This window comes from Amblyraja radiata, chromosome 2, assembly GCF_010909765.2.
Source record: "Amblyraja radiata isolate CabotCenter1 chromosome 2, sAmbRad1.1.pri, whole genome shotgun sequence".
Classification (NCBI taxonomy): Eukaryota; Metazoa; Chordata; class Chondrichthyes; order Rajiformes; family Rajidae; genus Amblyraja; species Amblyraja radiata.
Window position 1 is genome coordinate 47,902,972 of NC_045957.1, and position 18,031 is coordinate 47,921,002.

At 41.9% G+C, this 18,031-nt stretch overlaps 1 protein-coding gene across 1 annotated transcript; it reads right to left on the reverse strand.

Annotated features, from left to right (window-relative positions):
- Positions 1-470: 470 nt before the first annotated feature.
- On the reverse strand, positions 471-17,692 carry c1galt1 (core 1 synthase, glycoprotein-N-acetylgalactosamine 3-beta-galactosyltransferase 1). Its single transcript, XM_033045869.1, has 3 exons — positions 17,417-17,692; positions 12,087-12,754; positions 471-2,958 (listed from the first exon to the last, which is right to left on the reverse strand). Exons 1-3 carry the CDS (start codon positions 17,640-17,642, stop codon positions 2,809-2,811), a joined length of 1,044 nt encoding a protein of 347 aa, XP_032901760.1. The 5' UTR covers positions 17,643-17,692; the 3' UTR covers positions 471-2,808.
- Between the last annotated feature and the right edge of the window lie 339 nt (positions 17,693-18,031).

Consider the following 18,031-nt stretch of genomic DNA (forward strand, 5'->3'; position numbering starts at 1 on the left):
CCAAACACCTGGAGGCAAAAGTCTTAGAGTTACTGTCTCTTCCCTCCTCTTCTCCCTCTGCGCCGAGGCGATACCCCACCGGCGATGGTATCAGTCCCGCGGTTCAAGCTCCGCGGCCCGGGGGTGGTCGAAGCTGCCGCCCTCCAGTCCAGCGGACGCAGCTGTTGCAACGGGAGCTCCAGAAAACAGGCACCAGCCTGCGAGCTCCCGACGTTGTCATCCACTGGCCACGGGAGCGCCTTCCAGCCGGGAGCCGGTCCGCCCTCACCGGAGCGCCTTCTAGCCGGTAGCCAGGCCGCCCACACGGCAGCGTCTCAGCCCCGCACCGGGCTGCCCCCACGGGAGCGCCTTCCAGCCGGGACCCAGGCCGCTCACACGGGAGCGCCTTCCAGCCGGTAGCCATGCCGCCCGCACGGGAGTGTCTCAGCCCCGCGCCATCCGCCCTCACCGGAGCGCCGAGTCGTTAAGAATTCGGTAATTATCCAAAATTTATTCCATCTATTTTAAATCTGATTTCAACACAGGTTAGCCAAGAGCCAGTCAATGGTGCACATATTGGGCAGTCTACACTAATTAATCAGATGTGCAGTGATACTAAATAAAATCACATTAAACTTGTGCAATCATATATTAACAATAAATAAGGGCATAATTTACAAAAATATGTTTATGCATAAGAATGTAAGCGTGCATTTGCTATGAATATTATGGAGAATAATTTATAACGTTATCTCCCTATATGGAAGAATTTCCCAATTTGAACTTATAGCCATAAATGCAGTGCAATGGCATCAAGTGTTACTGAACAGCTAACATTTAATTTTGAAGATGGACACAAAAAGCTGGAGTAACTCAGCGGGCCAGGCAGCATCTCTGCAATCTTGCTTTCACCAAATGTGGTGCATTGCACCTAGATAATTATTCAAATACATTACAGATCTTGGAAATACTCAGCAGATTGAGCTATGAAACAATAATAATTTCTCTCTCCACTGATCATGCTAGGCAGACTGAATATTTCTAGCAATGAAAGTTTATATTTCAGATTTTCACTCTCTGCAGTTCCTTAATATTTCATATCCTGTTTGCCACTTCTAGCAATGTCAAAAAGCAATATTGTTTAGCATAAATGGTCAAATTCATCCCAGGACCTGTGCAAGCCTGGCAGGGAATAGGTAAATACAGGTGAGAAGGAGGGGGGTTTGATACGTAGATGGAAAGAATTGAAGAGTTGTGAATTGTGAAACTAGAGGAAGGAATATAGGTAGAAGGAGAGGGGAAGGGGAGAAATAGGTGCAAGTCCAGGTTGGGTATAGGAGACAGAGGGGCGGGAATGGGGGAACAGAGAGTTCCAATTTGTAATTACCTAAAATTGGAGAATTCAACGTTCATACTGTCGGATTATACCTGTTAACTACCCAAACAGAATACAAGGTGCTGTTCCTCCAGTTTGAGTGTGGCCTCACTCTGCCAATGGGGAAGGCCCAGGACACAAAGGTTAGTATGGCAATAGGAAAAAAAAAAGTTAAGATGCTTGACAACTGGGAGATCCAGTAGGCCTTGGTGGATCAAGCGCAAATGTTTGGCAAAATGGTCACCGAATCTACGCTTTGTCTCACCGATGTACAGGAGGCCACATCGGGAACACTGGACATAGAAGACAAGGTTAGAGGAGGTGCACATGTACCTCTGCCTCACCTGGAAAGACTACTGGGGTCCCTGGATCGAGGTGAGGGAAGAGGTATAGGGACAGGTGTTATTATCTCTTGCAGTTTTAAAGGGGAAAGTACTTGGGGAGCGGTGGTTTGGGTGGAAAGGATGAGTGAGTTGCAGAGGGAGTGGTCTCTGCAGAGGGTGGAAAAGGGTGGGGATGGAAACTGCATTTGGTGAATTAGTAGTCATGAAGGTCAAACAGGAATATTAATATAACGCAGGTAATCTGACATCCTATTGTTTGGAATGGAAAACTGCGCGAGTTTTGACTTTGCCCAATAGTGTAAAATGAACGACAGTGAATGGGCAACTTGCCACAGAGCTCTCCCCAATTTACACTCTCCCACAGTTAATTTACTCCCCCTAATTAATCTTAAATTTCAAACCAAATCTTTTTATGTACATCATGGATCTCCTCCTTGGACATATGCAATGGCAAAGATTATTTTTTATGGTCTTTAAAGCAAATTGCTCTCCTAATATGTATTGTACAGTCTGCTTGGGGTGCCATCCTGTAACTGTTACAGCTCTCTATTTAATTGTTTTGTGGGTAGAAAATGTACTATTTAGTGTATGAATCCATCCAAAAAGGCCTATAGGAAAGTCTAATCATGTTTATACCCAATATGCATGTCCTCCAGCAGTATTGTAAATAGCAACTCTTAATATTTTATTTTTTATCAAGCAACATAGAATCTAGATATAAAACCCCCAAGTTGCTGCTGAAAGAATCCAGCAAACCAGAAATAAATCAGACCATTCTCATCTGTATTTAAACATCAAGAGGCAAGACATTGTAGTCCCATAGTTTCATGAAGGAACTACAAATTATTTATCAGGATACAAATAATTTAGTTATTTCAAGCCAGTAGTAAAAGAAACCCCCCCCCATTAATGTTCCTATATGATAATCTCCATCCATGTTGTCATTACTGTACATAAAATTAATTCTGTTGCTTGCAAGGCTTATGCAGTCCAGTGTATCTTGCACAAAAGCAAATCCACGAAACAATTCCTGATGCCACTTCATTTCTAACACGAATTTTGACAATTTTGTCACCTGCAAAATCTCGAGAGAGTTCCAGAAATCTACGGTCACTCCAATTTTTTTGCTTCGGAGTCTGGATTATATCTATACATGTAGCCGTACGGACGTAGATGATAAGTCAAGTATTCTAAATAATACATGGTTTTAGAATCGATGTAGTGGAACGACACTGCCAAATCAGAACAACATCCAGGTCCCTAAAGAGAAAATAAACCACATCAAAAAATATCCAAATTAATGCAATTCTGCCAAGTACAGTTGGTTATGCTCATTAACATTATGTAAGGCTCATTAACATTATGGAAATTTGCCCTTGCAAGCATAAAATTACAGAATAAAATTCCCTTGCATGGAAATTGTGTGTAAAAAAAACATTTAAATCTTTTTCAACTTGCATTTTTGACACGTCAATTTAAAATACCAATTTACTCTCAATGGTATCATTATCGAACACACTATGAGCTATACTTACTTTGGTCTAACTGTTGCAGCATCAGGGAGCTTCAATATGGCAGTGAATGCACTAAAAGAGAAAGCTCGAAGAGCTCTGTATGCAATAAAAAGAAGACTCTACAACATCCAAATTCCAATTAAAATCTGGCTTAAAATATTTGACAGTTTAATCCAGCCTTTGAGCTTTATGGTAGTGAAGTATGGGGTCCGCTCAGTCACCATAGCTATATTAAATGGGGAAAACATACAACAGAGGCCCTGCATGCGGAGTTTTGTTGGAACATTCTCCATATCCAAAGAAAAACACCAACAAACGCATGTAGGGCGGAATTAGGCAGATACCCACTGATAATAAATATCCAGAAACGAGCACCAAATTTTTGGAATCACCTTAAATCTAGCCCCCCAGATACCCTCCAGTTTAAAGCCCTTCAAACCCAAGAGGGGAACTCAGAAAAGAGTTCCCTGTGTCAGTTGGTACTGAGACTAACTACCCCTATTCAGTTAAACCCTATCCAATTCAACCCTGACCAGCCTCAGATCAATACTGATCCCCAATCACCAGTTAGAGTGAACCAAATTATCAAACAATGTAAAGAAACTTATTTGGAGCATTGGGATAAAAAACCAAAAGCCAAAGCAGATTAGTATATTACCATGCCCTAAAAAGAGATTATAAATTGGCAGACTATCTCTCAACTGTTAGAGACATAACGCAGAGACAGACCCTCACAAAATACAGGTTAAGTGACCACCATTTGGCAGTTGAAAAAGGAAGACAGAAGAGATTCTGGCAACCAAGAGAAAACAGAATATGTGGCCACTGTTTGACAGATGAGGTTGAAACAGAGGTGCACTTCCTCCTAAAATGCAAAAAATTGACAAAACAAGGAAAACATATTTGCCAAACTCAGTCTGGCAACCCCAGATTTTAAAGAACTAGATGATATATCAAAACTACGAATAATCCTTGGTGAAGGAAATACGGCACATCTTGGTGCACAATACGTAACAGCATGCCATAACCTGAGAGACGGTGAATGACCAACATGCACACACACACTAATTGACATTAATGATACTAAGAAATTAATGTTGAATTGCTAAACTTGCTATTCTGTTGTACTGCTTACAGCTGCAAGAACGTAAGCACCAAGTTTTAAGTGGCCAAAGATGCGCATCCCTCAGGACAGCCCCCACCCTCCCACGGCTGTGGGTCGGGTGAAGCAGAGGTGTGGGACAATGTTCATCCCTCCATGCGGTGATGGACACGGGGGTCTGGATCAATCGCTGACAAGTCCCGCCCCCCGGCAACGTCCTGTCCGTTATTTGACTTTTCTGTTGAGCAGCATTCGGTCCGTTGGCTTGTCGGCGACGCCGCCTTTCGAGTAGGTGGCGTTTCGGCAGAGTGGCCATTTGGTGAGTTTGCTTTTAGGCGACGCAACCTTTCAGTTAGTTGGTTTTTAAGCGTCCCGCCCTTTCAGTTAGTTTGCATTTAGGCGTTCCACCCTTTCGGTTAGTTGGCGTTTCGGCTTAGTTTCCATTAGGTTATTTGCCATTTCGGCTTAGTTTCCCCATTCGGTTATTTGGCTTCCACTTCTTTGCTTCGGCTTCTCGTCCGTCGGCGCCACGTCCGGGTACCCATATTTCACTCTTTTTCAGACTAGTCAAGGGTAAGGAATACGAGAGATATAGACAGTGATGTAGAGAGACATAGAACAAATGAATGAAAGATATGCAAAAAAGTAAAGATGACAACGATAACAGGTGAGAACGAGAACCTGGTACGACTTGGGTGGGGGAGGGATCGAGAGAGAGGGAATAAGAGTTACTTGAAGTTAGATAAATCAATATTCATACCACTATGTTGTAAGCTGCCCAAGCGAAATAAGAGACACTGATCCTCCAATTTGCATTTAGCCTCACTCTGACAATGGAGGGGGCCTAGGACAGAAAGGTCAGTGTGGGAATGGGAAGTGGAATTAAAGTGCTTGGCAACCAGGAGATCATGTAGGTCCAGGCGGACTGAGTGAAGGTGTTCAGCGAAATGATTGCCCAGTCTACGTTTGGTCTCACCTATGTATAAGACTCCACATCTTGAACAACGGATACAGTAGATGAGGTTGGAAGAACCCAAGATCTGGGAACACTCAATATCTTTCCATTCCATTAACCCTTACATGGAGATATTCTAAATTTGTCTCTTTGGGCCAACTACCACAACATAATGGCCAAGAAAGCACACAAATGTTTCTACTTCCTTATGGCCCTGTCTCACGGTCCAGGTCCACCCACGAGTGATCCCGAGTGAAAGAAAAAATCAAACTCGTGGTTGTCTACGAGATTCCAAGTTTATGTCCACAAGTTTAAACGAGTTCCCACGTGTATGTCTAAGTTTGCCGTTTACTTCTCATTTCTGCGATGTACCAAGTTCCTCTCCCGAGTTACCAAGTTCCTCTCCCGAGTTACTCTTGAGCCAACGACTACCGACGTGTGGAAAAATCATCACATGGTAAAAATGATGTCATGCAGTTTTTTTTACACCTGAAGACCAATCTCGACCCAAAACATCACCTATTTCTTTTCTCCAGAGATGCTGCCTGACCAGCTGAGTTAGTCCATCATTTTGTGTCTATCTTTGGTTTAAACTAGTATCTGCAATTCCTTCCTTCAAACTTTTAGAGCAGTTTGTTTCAAGAAACAATCCTTCCAAAATTGCATTCAAAAGTCCATTTGAACTGCATTTGTTCAAGGTCTGGCATCAATCATTGAAAGGCATAGGCTGTTTTGTGTCAGGAGGAACTGCAGATGCTGGTTTACACCGAAGATAGACACAAAATGCTGGAGTAACTCAGCGGGTCATGCAGCATTTCTGGAGAGAAGGAATGGGTGACGTTTCTGGTCGAGTCCCTTCTTCAGACTGAAAAAACGTTTTGACCCTTCTCTCCAGAGATGCTGCCGGCTTGGCTGAGTTACTCCAGCTTTTTGTGTCTAGTAAGATTGTTTTATTCCCTTAATTTATCTCTCATCAAAACGTTGGTAAACTTCTAACAAAAAGATTAGGTAAATTGAACATTAACGTTATTTTTCCCCCCGACAGCAAGGTCCGTAGACCAGAGGGATAGCAGTGTGTGTCTCTCTACTCACCCAGTATGTCCGTCAGCGCAGCCGTCCCACCGTCGCGACTTAAACTGTATAAAAAGCAGCGGCTCAAAACATTGCTGATTGGGCAGACCTGCCCAGAAACCACCCCTTTCACACTTACCCCAGCCCTGGAAAACAAAGTTTTCAGAGCCCTACAGTCACCCCAGCCCGCCCGCAACCTCTGAATGAAAGACAAAGCTCAAACTCTGCACCGAGGTCAGGATCGAACCCGGGTCTCGTGCTGCTAGGATGATAAAAAATTATCAATTAAAAGAATTGAAAGCAAAAGCTACTGATGAATTTTTTTTATCAGTTAATAAACAGCAAAAGCAACTTGAGAAAATTGATAAAAGATTTCCTGTCTGAATTGGTTTAAATCTGGTAATTTTTACCCCTCTTTGGTATGTGCATAATGAGGTGTGGAAGGGACAGCTCTGACCTTTAGTCGCTCTTGTTATGCACTCAACATGCAGGACTACTTGGTTATTTTTTAATCTTTATCCTGAGATAGGAGAAATAAACAAAAAGATCGCTATTGACATGCTCTGAGTCGTCATCTATCCATGCAGAAATTTCCACAGTTAATATAATTGTTAGCGGCAGCTTTCTAAATCCTTCTTCCCCATTTCGTCACAATAACCATTTTAATTTTGCGCATTGTTATTCTTGTTACCTTGGATAAAATATTTTTATCCCATAAATAAGAACCAATAATAGTGAGGTGCTTGCTTCAGATTCTTCAGTTCCTCTGATTCTCTCTGTTTCTCTCTCCTGTCCCCTTCTCCCCCTCCTTCTCTCCCCCCTCCCTCTCCTCTCTCCCCCTGCCTCTCCCCTCCCTCTCCCATCCCCCTCCCTCCTCTCGTCCCCCTCCCTCCTCTCGTGCCCCTCCCCCCCCCCCCCTCCTTCCCACTCTCTCTCTGTACCACAGTTTGTAACAAAAAGCGTGTATAAATTACTCTAATCTATGCACCATGTCTGCCTGGTTGCACTTTGAGGCAGTGGGCAGAAACTGATTTTTGCAGCTGATGATGAAGTAGGAGATACACTATATTGACCCTCGAGAGGGAGCGAGCTCTGTGATTATAATTGACGCACAGATGGGAGAGATATCCTCTCTCTACAGGGGACCTGAAGGCATTTCACAAACAAACTCCGAGGATAATGCAGATACAAGGAACTGTTCTATCTTCTACGTTAACGGTCCCGACACAAAACGTCATCAGTCTATTTATGTTCTCCGGAGATGCTGCTGCCTGGCCTGCTGAGTTACTCCAACACTTTGTGTCTTTTTAAGTAAAGCAGCATCTACAGTTCCTAAGCCACAAGGTGCTGGTGTAACTCAGCGGGTCAGGCAGCAGTATCTCTGGAGAACGTGGGAAGGTGACCTTTTGGGTCAAACAGTCCTGAGTAGGCCCTTCTGAAGAAGGGTCTTGACCCGAAACGTCACCTACCCATGCTCTCCAGAGATGCTGCCTGATCCGCTGAGTCACTCCAGCATTTTGGTGAGTTATGAGCCATGTTATCAGTAAAAGGTTCTTGTCATTCAGGGCTCACCCACTTTGTAATGCAATCTTTGGTAGAATATAGAACATAGTCTAGAAATATTATTCATAGAAGCCGTGCAATAGTTCCATGCTGAAATAAAATTGAAAGCCAAGCTCACCAATTCCCTCTCAATAAACGTTATTCCCTTTAACCTGTATCCGTACACTCTGGACAGCTCGATTGTAATCATATATGGTATTTCTGTTGCCTGGATAACACGCAACGAAAAGCTTTTCACTGTACACTAACTAAACTAAAATAAACAAAAGATAGACGCAAAGTGCTGGAGTAATTCAACAGGTCAGGCAGCATCTCTGGAGAAAAGCAATAGGTGTTGTTTCGGGTCGAGACACCTTCATCAGACCCAAAACCATCACCTGTTCCTTTTGCCCAGAAATGCTGCCTGACCTGCTGAGTTACTCCAGCATTTTGTGTGTATCTTCAGTGTAAACAGATATCTGCAGTTCATTTTGACACTCCTTAAACTTAACAAAGTTGCTCACATTTCTTTCTATGAACCTGAATTTTTGAAAAGAGTATTTGAAGCGTTTAGCTCGGGGCAGAAGGTTGCATCTGCAAAGAAATTTGCCCTCATACATCATAGACTAGTAGCTGAATCACCACCACCCTCCCCCCCTCTCCCTCCTCCCTCCTTTTTAGTCAGTATTTCCTGACTGCTGACCTTTGCAAATTCTAGCCAGTTCACAGGCAAGGAAACAAAGCAAAACAGAGACACAAAAGAGTGTGAACACTGTCACAGACTCTGCCCATTACAAAAGCAAAGTAAGTTTTTCTCTTAGTTTAGTTTAGTATAGAGATACAGGGCGGAAGCAGGTCTTTCGGCCCAGCAAGTCCGTGCAGTCCAGCGATCCCCGCACACTAACACTATCCTACACACGCTAGAGACAATTTACAATTACACCAAGCCAATTAACCTACAAACCTGTATGTCTTTGGAGTGTGGGAGGAAACTGGAGCTCCCGGGGAAAATGTACAAACCACAGTCACGGGGAGAACGTACAAACCTCGTACAGACAGCACCGGTAGTCAAGATTGAATCCGGGTCTCTGGCGCTGTAAGGCAGCAACTCCACCGCTGGCCACAATGCCAGTATTTTGGATTTCACATCATCAGCTGCCTGAGATCAGCACTGTGATGAATATTTTGTTTATTTAACCGAGGTACAGTGAGAAGTTTTTGTTTGTTCCGTGCTTTACCAGTTAGCAGAAAGACTATACATGATTAGAATCAGGCCGTCCACAGATACATAGAAAATAGGTGCAGGAGTAGGCCATTCGGCCCTTCGAGCCTGCACCGCCATTCAATATGATCATGGCTGATCATCCAACTCAGTATCCTGTACCTGCCTTCTCTCCATACCCCCTGATCCCTTTAGCCACAAGGGCCACATCTAACTCCCTCTTAAATATAGCCAATGAACTGGCCTCAACTACCTTCTGTGGCAGAGAGTTCCAGAGATTCACCACTCTCTGTGTGAAAAATGTTTTTCTCATCTCGGTCCTAAAGGATTTCCCCTTTATCCTTAAACTGTGACAAAATGTATAGTTTAGTTTATTGTCACGGAATCAAAGGATTATGTGGAGAAGGCAGGCACAGGTTACTGATTGTAGATGATCAGCCATGATCACAATGAATGGCGGTGCTGGCTCGAAGGGCCAAATGGCCTCCTCCTGCACCTATTTTCTATGTTTCTATGTAAATGAACTCTCGTAATGTGGCTTTCCCCACACTGCATGGTTCATTCTTTTAGCCACTGTTTCTCAGATCCCCGGTGAGTGCTTTTTGCTCCTTCACTGAAAATTTTCCATTAAGATCGGACTAATCTTCAACATTTCACTTCTGGCACTCAGGCCAAATCCACGAGTTACTCACGAGTCACTACGGTAAACTCACGGGCTACTACGGTATTACAACGAGTTTAAAAGTTTAAAATTTTTCCTTCAAGAGTAAATTTGACTCGTGGACATCTTTCAACATGTTGAAACTTTTTCACGCGTTAACAAGTTTCCCGAGTACCTGCCGTTAGCGTTACGAGTCGCTAAGTTACGTCCACGAGTTCTGACGTTCCCACATTAATTCTACGTGATTACCACGAGTTTGATTTGTTTTTAACTCGGGATCACTCGAGGGTGGACTCGCACCGTGAGACAGGGGTTTTAGATGGTTAGGAAGTTCGACATGTCCCCAACAACTCTCACCAACTTCTACAGATGCACCATAAAAAGCATTTTATCAAAATACATCACAGAAAGGTTTTGGAACAGCTCCATCCAAGACTGCAAGAAATTGCAGAGAATTGTGAACACAGCCCAGACCATCACCCTAACCAACTTCCCTTCCATTTACTCCATCTACACTTCATGTTGCCCGACAAGGCCACCAACATAATCAAGGGTGAGTCCCACTCCAGTCACTCCCTCTCCCATCAGGTAAGAGGAACAGAAGTGCGAAAAGCATGCCTCCAGATTCAGGGACAGTTTCTTCCCAGCTGTAATCAGACAACTGAACCGTCCCTATCACCAACTAGCGAACGGTCCTGACTTACCATTGACCTCATCGGAATCCCTTGGACTATCTTAGATTAGACTTTATCTCACACTAGACATTATTTTGGTTATCCTGTATCTGAACACTGTGAACAACTTGATTGTAATCATGTATAGCCTTTCCGTGGTACACGTGACAATAATAAATTAAACGAGCACAGGTCAATAGGGTGATGGAGGCGGCATGTGGAATACTTGGAGCACACAAAATGACATTTGAGCATCTGTACTAATTTCTAGTTGCTGCACTAGAGGAAGAATATGATGTTACTGGTGAAGGTGCACAGGAGATTTACCAGGATGTTGCGTGGCATAGCAGTTAAATTGGGGAGAAGAGATAGTCTGGGTTAGTTTAGCAGTGGAAGCTGAGGAGTGAACTAAAAGAGGTGTACAAAATTAGGAGGGGCAGAGAGGCTGGATAGTAAAGATCTTTTTTCAATAATGAGGGCATCTGAGACGAACGTTTTAAGGCTGGACTTGGGAAATGTAGAGGGGTTTAAAGGGAAATGTTTTCCACACACACAGTAGCTGATGTCTGGAATGCACTGCCTGAAGAGTGGTGGAGACAAAGACATCTCATGGTATTTACGAAGCATCTAGGTCCTGGCCTTGTCAAGATGCTTCGTAATATTGCACCACTCACCCATAGCCCCCAACTGCACAGGGGCTGCTCATTTTGCCTTATTTACCCTCCCTCATTTTAAACTTATCGTGTACCAATTTGGCGTAGTTCCCGAATCACATACGCGCACATAGATAGAAACAAGATGAGAGTTTTAGTAATATATTAGACCAATTGGGACCTGTTACACGCAATAATCCACCACTCACCCATTCCCCCAACGCAATAATCCACCACTCACCCGTTCCCCCAACGCAACACATTTCCATCACTCGCCCGTTCCCTCAACGTAACCCGTTCCCCCAACACAATATTCCACCACTCACCCATAGCTCCAACCTGCGCAGGCACGGCTGCCGTTTTTAAAGTTTTAATTTTTTTAATGAAACCTCACGTTGGGGGCGGCGGTGGCGCTCCACGGAGCCAATCAACCATCCCCACGTTGGGGGGGGGGGGGGGGCGCATCGGCGCTCACCTCCCCTATCCCACCCCGCCACAAGGAAAATTGTGGAATTTTATTTGTAAATGAAACCTCTCCCCAAGAATCTGATTAAAACGGATTAAAAAAAATATCACTCCCTCCCTACTCCCGTTGAGGTGGAAGCTGCTGATCCCATTGTGATGTCATTGTGGGCTGGAAGACTGTTCATGGACAGGTTATGTAAATGAGATCCCATTGTGATGTCATAGCTCTAACTTATACATTGATTGACAAATTCAACTTTATATCAAAAGCAATTGCAATGCCACACAGTAAAAGGAGTCAGTGTGCTCAGTTTAAAACAAATCCATTCAATAGGAGGCATTGGATGGGCATAGCTTGGAGATCAATTTGGAAGTTTGCAGGTTGGGAAAAGGAAATGCTCCAAGAGATCATTGTAAAAAACAAGGAACATTTTAGACCCAACCAACTTGTTTGAGAAAGACAAAAAATTAAAGGGAATGAAAAATTATTAATATTTTGCCCTTTAGATCCAAATATTTAATGTCATACCTCTTCAGTAGGGTAAAAGCAGTAGTTCCAGTACCAGAATGTTTTGGGGAGATAACTTTTTGTCAAATGATGTTCTGGCGGAAAAGGATGAAAGGTGTCCCTTTTATTTGTGTCCCTCGAGTCACCAGCTTCTACATTAACACTCTCCAAACATCTCCCCATGGCCAAATCCTCCGTGGATGTAAAATGAGTGCATTTCCCAGTCTTGAAGCCATCAACAAATCTTTTCACTGCTTCTCTACTAAGTACATATCCAGCTCCACCACTCATATATCCTTGCTTAACATATGGCTTAAATTTTCTTCCAAAGAATATGGGTTGATCTGGAGAGTACTTTGATAATAGCCAACGCAGATTGTCAACAATAACGTATGTGTCATCGTCAGCTTTCAAGAACCAATCAGCTTCATTCAAATGATGGTCAAAAACATATTGGAAAGCTTTGATAGTTTTCCAGTACAGCTGATCTCTGCCTTCTTTAACATCCAGTCCCACTGTAGGGAAATCTTTGTTTACTTCAGAACTCATGTAAAGCACGACGTTGCATTTTTTAGCCCAGGTGGCTTTGACATGTTTGGTCTTTTTTTCCAGATTCTGAGGCCCAGTCATCACCCAGCACAGGATTCGCACTCTCTTGTAAAGATCATCAGCAAGGCTTCCGTTTTCATCTAAAGAGAGAATATTCATGTATTTCATTTAAAAGCAATGACAAAATATTACTGAGGAACAAAATAACTTCAGCTGAATTTTAACATTAAGCACCCATACTACTTCACTTCAAATATCAGTAAAGAGGTTACTTTGGAAAACACAACTGTAGTAAAAGCACTGATTGCAGAGTAACTCTGCAGTTCGTTCATCCTTTTCTCTCATCATTCAAACATCATTATTTTGTGACAAAGTAACAATTAAATTCCAAAAAAATACATCAATTTATTAAAAATGAATTGCGATTCAAGTGGATGATGGGACTTGGACTGGGGAAAAAAATAACGGGATAGAGAAAGAAATATATGCTTGCTGCAGCTCAATCATGAACTGAAACATAGAAACATAGAAAATAGGTGCAGGAGTAGGCCATTCGGCCCTACGAGCCTGCACCGACATTCAATATGATCATGGCTGATCATCCAACTCAGTATCCTGTACCTGCCTTCTCTCCATACCCCCTGATCCCTTTAGCCACAAGGGCCACATCTAACTCCCTCTTAAATATAGCCAATGAGGGTACAAAAGGAGGCAAGGGTGCAGTTAAAAAGGAAATGAGTATTAAACAAAGATGTCATTGGTAGATAAAGTAACATAAATCAATCAAATAGATGAAAAGATGCACAAAGAGAACACAGCTATATAAGCAAAGAATGTTTAATTGTTGATAGATTAGACCGCTTTCACACTTACAAGGGATAAACCAGGTGGAAACAGCAAGTTATTTTCCCTTTTATGTAGACATTTCCACTTTGTTGAAGATATATGAATGTGCATAAATAGAAGAAACTAAAACACTTGATGGAGCAGTGAATGCTGCTGCCTTGCAGTTCTCGGGAACTGGATGTGATCTGGATCAGAGGAGTTTGCACAATCTCCCCAAGACACACAGGTCTCTCTCCAGTACTCCATACTCCTCTCACATTCCAAAAGCATCCTTGCATATTAAATGCCTATACCAAAATATAGATTCATGGCAGAAAACATCAAAGCAAAATTGAAGGACAGATGTGAGAGAATGAGTTTCCGTGTATGGGGAAAATACAGAAAGTGGGAATGAAACTTATGGGATTGCTACCCTAGGCTTTGGCATGCACCCAACTGGCCGAAATACCTCCATCTGCAAGTATAGAACCAGCCAATCTTCGAGAGAACCTTTAAACTGCAGCATGCATTTAAAATAATTTGGCTCAGATAATAGTTCCATACAATATCTTAACTAATGAATATGCCTTATATAATGACTGGATCACCATTCTAAATAACTAAATCCTCTCATACTACTCAAAAAATAAACAATTATTAAGAGATTAAATGGCATAGGAGTGCTACAAAATACTCCAAGAAAGGAAAGAAAACTAACAGAACTTAAAGTAGGAGGATTTAGGGAATTTTGTGAAAATAGAAAAAGAATCAAAAAGGAATTTTGAGGGAAATTTAAAAGCAGAAACTCATTAGCTAGAAATTCTGCTTGTATTATTTGGAGTTGGATAAAGTAAGTGCGAACATAGTCTAAACAGATAATCAGGAAATGGGAACAATATGATTGAACTATATCCTAATGACATTTCTTAGTTAATCAAAATAAAATTAACCACTAAAGACATGCAGACAGGTTTCCTCCCCAGAGTACAATGGAGCAAAACAATCATAACTTAAGTTAAGATTCAATGATAGATTCAGTGTTGCTAAGAATTAAAGTACCTTCAAAATAATAGGCACCTCCTCAGTTTAAACAAGTTTTTACCAAGTCTAGTATATTAGTATTAAATATTAATAATTTCATAAAGCCATATTCAAATTAATCTTTTGTAAAGTCTGTCATTTATTTGTGACCAGCAATAATACCTCAGTTTAAGAGAAATGTTACTGCAGCAAGCATGAAACATGACACAGCAGGGCCAACAGGCAACATAATTATAGGGCAGACTCCAACTCAGTCTGGTCAGAGCAAACTAAATCAGGGCACTGTTGGCAAGTATCAAGTACATATTTGATAAAAGGACGAAACTGTAAATAGTGATTGATGCCAAACCCTTCCTGACGGTAATTTAAATACACATTGACAGAGACCTAAGAATTCCGATGCAAGCAATACAGTGCCCTCCATAATGTTTGGGACAAAGGCCCATCATTTATTTATTTGCCTCTATACTCCACAATTTGAGATTTGTAATAGAAAAAATCACATGTGATTAAAGTGCACATTGTCAGATTTTAATAAAGGCCATTTTTATACATTTTGGTCTCACCATGTAAATATTACAGCAGTGTTTATACATAGCCCCCCCCCCCCCCCCCCCCATTTGAGGGCACCATAATGTTTGGGACACAGCAATGTCATGTAAATGAAAGTAGTCATGTTTAGTATTTTGTTGCATATCCTTTGCATGCAATGACTGCTTGAAGTCTGCGATTCATGGACATCACCAGTTGCTGGGTGTCTTCTCTGGTGATGCGCTGCCAGGCCTGTATTGCAGCCTTCTTTAGCTTACACTTGTTTTGGGGGCTAGTCCCCTTCAGTTTTCTCTTCAGCATATAAAAGGCATGCACAATTGGGTTCAGATCGGGTGATTGACTTAGCCACTCAAGAATTGACCATTTTGTGGCTTTGAAAAACTCTTGTAGCTTTAGCTGTATGTTTGGAATCATTGTCTTGCTATAGAATGAACCGCGGGCCAATGAGTTTTGAGGCATTTGTTTGAACTTGAGCAGATAGGATGTGTCTGTACACTTCAGAAGTCATTATGCTACTACCATCAGCTGTTGTATCATCAATGAAGATAAGTGAACCAGTACCTTCAGCAGCCACATATGCCCAGGCCATAACACCTCCACCACCATGTTTCACAGATGCGGTGGCATGCTTTGGATCTTGGGTAGTTCCTTCTCTCCTCCATACTTTGTTCTTGCCATTACTCTGATATAAGTTAATCTAAGTCTCATCTGCCCACAAGACCTTTTCCCAGAACTGTGGTTGCTCTTCTAAGTACTTCTTGGCAAATTATAACCTGGCCATCCGATTTTTGCAGCTAACCAGTGGTCTGCCTCTGTATTTCTGTTCATGAAGTCTTCTGCAGATAGTGGTCATTGACAAATCAACACCCGACTCCTGAAGAGTGTTTCTGATCTGTCGGCCAGGTGTTTGGGGATTTTTCTTTAATATAGAGAGAATTTTTCTGACATCAGCTGTGGAGGTCTCCTTTGCCTGCCAGTCCCTTTGCGATTAGTAAGCTCACCAGTGCTCTCTTTCTCCTTAATGATGTTCCAAACAATTTATTTTGGTAAGTCTAAGGTTTGGCTGATGTCTCAAACAGTTTTATTCTTGTTTCTCAGTCTCATAATGGCTTCTTTGACTTTCATTGACATAACTTTGGTCCTTATGTTGATAAACAGCAATAAAAGTTTCCAACTGTGATGGAATGACTGCAGGAAAGACTAGATGCTGAGAGCTCTCTTATAACTGCATTAAGGAGGCAATTACACACACCTGAGCAATTACAAACACCTGTGAAGCCATGTGTCCAAAACATTATGATGCCCTGAAATGGGGGGACTATGTATAAACACAGCTGTAATTTATACGTGGTGAAACCAAAATGTATAAACATTTATTAAAATCTTACAATGCGCACTTTAACCACATGTGACTGTTTCTATTGCAAATCTCAAATTGTGGAGTACAGAGGCAAATAAATAAATGATTGGTCTTTGTCCCAAACATTATGGAGGGTAGTGTATGGAGCCCAAACATTTTATTATAACTTTTGTTGCAAGAGGAAAGAGAATGTTCCAATTGGCTTTAAAAAATAACCTGTTTTAAATACCTGGGCCTCCACAATTAGTAAAGCACAAATTTCTGTTCATCTCAATAATTCTTAACAAGTGAAGTGTATCTGTGTTTAAATAATTCTTGCTGGCCACAAGTAATTTAATGCTTTTTAGAAAAATAATATTGAATCCCAATGTTGGGGGAGCCCAGAACCAGAGGTCACAGTTTAAAAATAAGGGGTAGGCCATTTAGGATTGAGATGAGGAAAAACTTTTTCAGCCAGAGGGTTGTGAATCCGTGGAATTATCTGCCACAGAAGGCAGTGGAGGCCAATTAACTGTATGTTTTCAAGAGAGAGTTAGATTTAGCTCATGGCTAACAGAATGAAGGAATATGGGGAAAAGGCAGGAACAGGGTACTGATTCTGGATGATTAGCCTTGATCATATTGAATGGTGATGCTGGCTTGAAGGGCTGAATGGCCTACTCCAGCACCTGTTTTCTATGTTTCTATGAATTATTCAAATTTATATAGTTATCTGCAGCCATTAACCACTTCATAATTCATCATTACAATGAAACAATATAGCTTTATAACCAAAGATAGACACAAAATGCTGGAGTAACTCAGCGGGACGGGCAGCATCTCTGGAGAGAAGGAATGAATGACGTTTTGGGTCGAGACCCTTCCTCAGTCTCGACCTGAAAAGTCACACATTCCTTCTCTCCAGGGATGCTGCCTGTCCCACTGAAATACTCCAGCATTTTGTGTTGATCTTCGATTTAAACCAGCATCTTCAGCACTTTCCCACACATACTTTTATAACCACATTGTTATATGAAAACAATACCTTTATGTTGACTGATGTCAGCATTAAAGTTCATCTCTCCTTGAAGATTTTGATGCTGGTGTTGGTCAGAATCATCTAAGTGTCCATGTGGGTCATTGAAGAGTAAATGCCTATGCTGTGGTTCTTCTATATTTATTACATTAATCAGGAGATAGCAGACAAGAAATCCTAATCCCACCCCACTAAAAAACATGAGCAGAGACAATGCAGATCGCGAAGCTGCCATTTTCAAGTTGATATCAGCTGGGGAAGAAGAGAAAACATGTCACCCAAATAGATTGCAGGTAGATTGTGACACATCATTTGCACATAAATCCACAAATGTTAACAACCAACTAGGCAATTAATTATTACACCATACAATGGTTCGAAGGGAATATTTCAATATGTACAGGCCATTGTCAAAAAGACTTTAAAAAATAATCATACCGTTGTGCTGATAGCTTTAGGCTTAGATATCATTCAAGGATGATCTTGAGTAGATGCAACCACAGTACAGGTCATGACCTGCCAACTCTACAACCTTTGGTCTTGCAATTTTCAAGAAATAAGATTTTTTTACTCTTGGCATTTAAAGCAGGGTGGAAAAAATTGAAGAGCTGTCAATGCAGATTC